This window comes from Mandrillus leucophaeus, unplaced genomic scaffold (genome assembly GCF_000951045.1).
Source record: "Mandrillus leucophaeus isolate KB7577 unplaced genomic scaffold, Mleu.le_1.0 Scaffold171, whole genome shotgun sequence".
In the NCBI taxonomy this organism is placed as follows: Eukaryota; Metazoa; Chordata; class Mammalia; order Primates; family Cercopithecidae; genus Mandrillus; species Mandrillus leucophaeus.
This window is the reverse complement of record NW_012101710.1, coordinates 955,049-956,963: the sequence shown is the minus strand read 5'-3', so window position 1 is coordinate 956,963 and position 1,915 is coordinate 955,049. Positions and strand designations below refer to the sequence as shown.

The 1,915-nt window shown below is 44.1% G+C and overlaps 1 protein-coding gene across 1 annotated transcript in view; it reads left to right on the top strand.

Annotated features, from left to right (window-relative positions):
• SDK1 (sidekick cell adhesion molecule 1) overlaps positions 1-1,915 on the top strand; it is a 707,360-nt gene that overhangs the window by 532,818 nt on the left and 172,627 nt on the right. The window contains exon 23 of the mRNA XM_011976935.1: positions 52-161. Coding sequence (XP_011832325.1) covers positions 52-161 — 110 coding nt within the window. The remainder of the gene's footprint in view (positions 1-51; positions 162-1,915) is intronic.

The following is a 1,915-nucleotide window of genomic DNA, read 5'->3' as shown; positions in this document are numbered from 1 at the left end:
CCTGAGTCCCTAAGGCACGTCCAGCCTATCTCAGTGTCTCACTCTGCACAGGTGGGAGCTATCGGCGACGAGGAGGAGTGGGTCACCCTCTATGAAGAGGAGAATGAGCCTGATGCCCAGACGCTGGAGATCCCAAACCTCACGCCCTACACTCACTACAGGTGAGAACAGCAGTAATAAGCTGTTACAGAAGGAAACGCTGGCAGCCCAGGCAGGTGGCTTCTGTTGGCAATAGTAAAACCCAGTCGTATGCATGCAAATGAGATGTTTCCAAGTGGCAATAACAGTACATCAAAGCCTTAAGGAGCAGGCAGGATGCATAGCTGGGTGTTATTCCAAGGGAAATGATAGGCAGATGTTAGACTCATGAGGCTCCTTCTATCAGTACCAGCTGGCAAAACACCCCATAGAAATGGCCCACTATTATATTAGGCTGAACAGCCAAGAACCACACGCAGCAGAGACATGGCACTTTACCAAACTCCACAACCTCTTGGGACTATTAACATGCCTTGTGCAAACAAAGCAGATGTCCTCGGAAGATTCTTCTGCTCCCTTTCCCAGGCAGGGCCCAGGAGCTGCTAGTCTCACTCATCAAGCAATTAACATACCATTTAACCTTTAGCTTCTTGATCCCTGAAACTGATCCGGGCAATAAATCCCTGGCCTTAACAAAGGGTAGGGTGATCATGAACTGTTAGTGCTGTGATCACTTCCCGTAAGGCCTTGGAAGGAGATGGAATTTCCAGTTATCACCAGATGTTGAGTCTGATAATGTCATTGTTCTGCCAGGATGGATACATTTCATACAATTGGAGAATGAAAGAGTAGGAATTACTAATTCAGGGACTAAAAGGTGGAATTACATCCTTGTGAAGAATTTTTCTTTCCAGAACAAAACCGAAGTTAGAGTTTAAAAAAAAACAGCCTAATGAGAGATGCTGTTTATCTTGTATTCATTTTAACATCCTTCAGAAGCTTACAACAGACAAATCAAGACACAATACACAGTTTTTTTAAAGAAAAACATTTAGCTTAAAATGAGCTGTTGGGATTCAAGACTTACCGTGTGAAATTAACTGAAGCTATATAATGATTTAAAAGATCAGAAACTGTAAGTAGAGATCAGTGTCCCTGTCTGAAACTCAGGTACATTTGGGGAACCTCTATAGCAAATGCGTATGTGCACACTTGGGATTTTTTTTATTGTATGTAAATTGAATTCAAATAATTGTTTATGTATGGATAAAGAAGAGACTGAACTGAAAGCACTCCTGTAGATTTTAGAGAACATCGAACTCCACCCTCATTTTATAGTCAAGGAAATGGAGATCGTCAGATTTGCTGAAGATCTCACAGTTCCTCATTGGATTGGAATCACAGAGTGCGGTGTGAAGCCTGAAACTTTGATAGAGGCCTCAGTTAACTTAGAAAGTTTGTTCTGCCAAGGTTGAGGACGCGCCCATGACCCAGCCTCAGGAGATCCTGACAACATGTGCCCAAGGAGATCAGGGCACAGCTTGCTTTTATACATTTTAGGGAGATGTGAGACATCAATCAATATAGGCAAGAAGTGCATTGGTTCAGTCTGGAAAGGTGGGACAGCTTGAAGCAAAGGCAGGAGGACTCCAAGCAGGGGAGGGGGCTTGCAGGTCACAGATAGGTGAGAGACAAAGGGTCGCATTCTTCTGAGTTTCTGATGAGCCTTTCCAAAGGAGGCCGTCAGATCTGCATCTATCTCTGTGACCAGAGGGATGACTTTGAAGAGAATGAGAAGCAGGTTTGCCCCAGGCAGTTTCCAGCTTGCTTTTCCTTTTAGCTTAGTGATTTGGGGTTCAAGATATTTTCCTTTCACCCCTCGTTCTTCTCCTGAACCAACAGAAAAAGAGGTTCAGGGTGCCGTTTGGGTCATTTA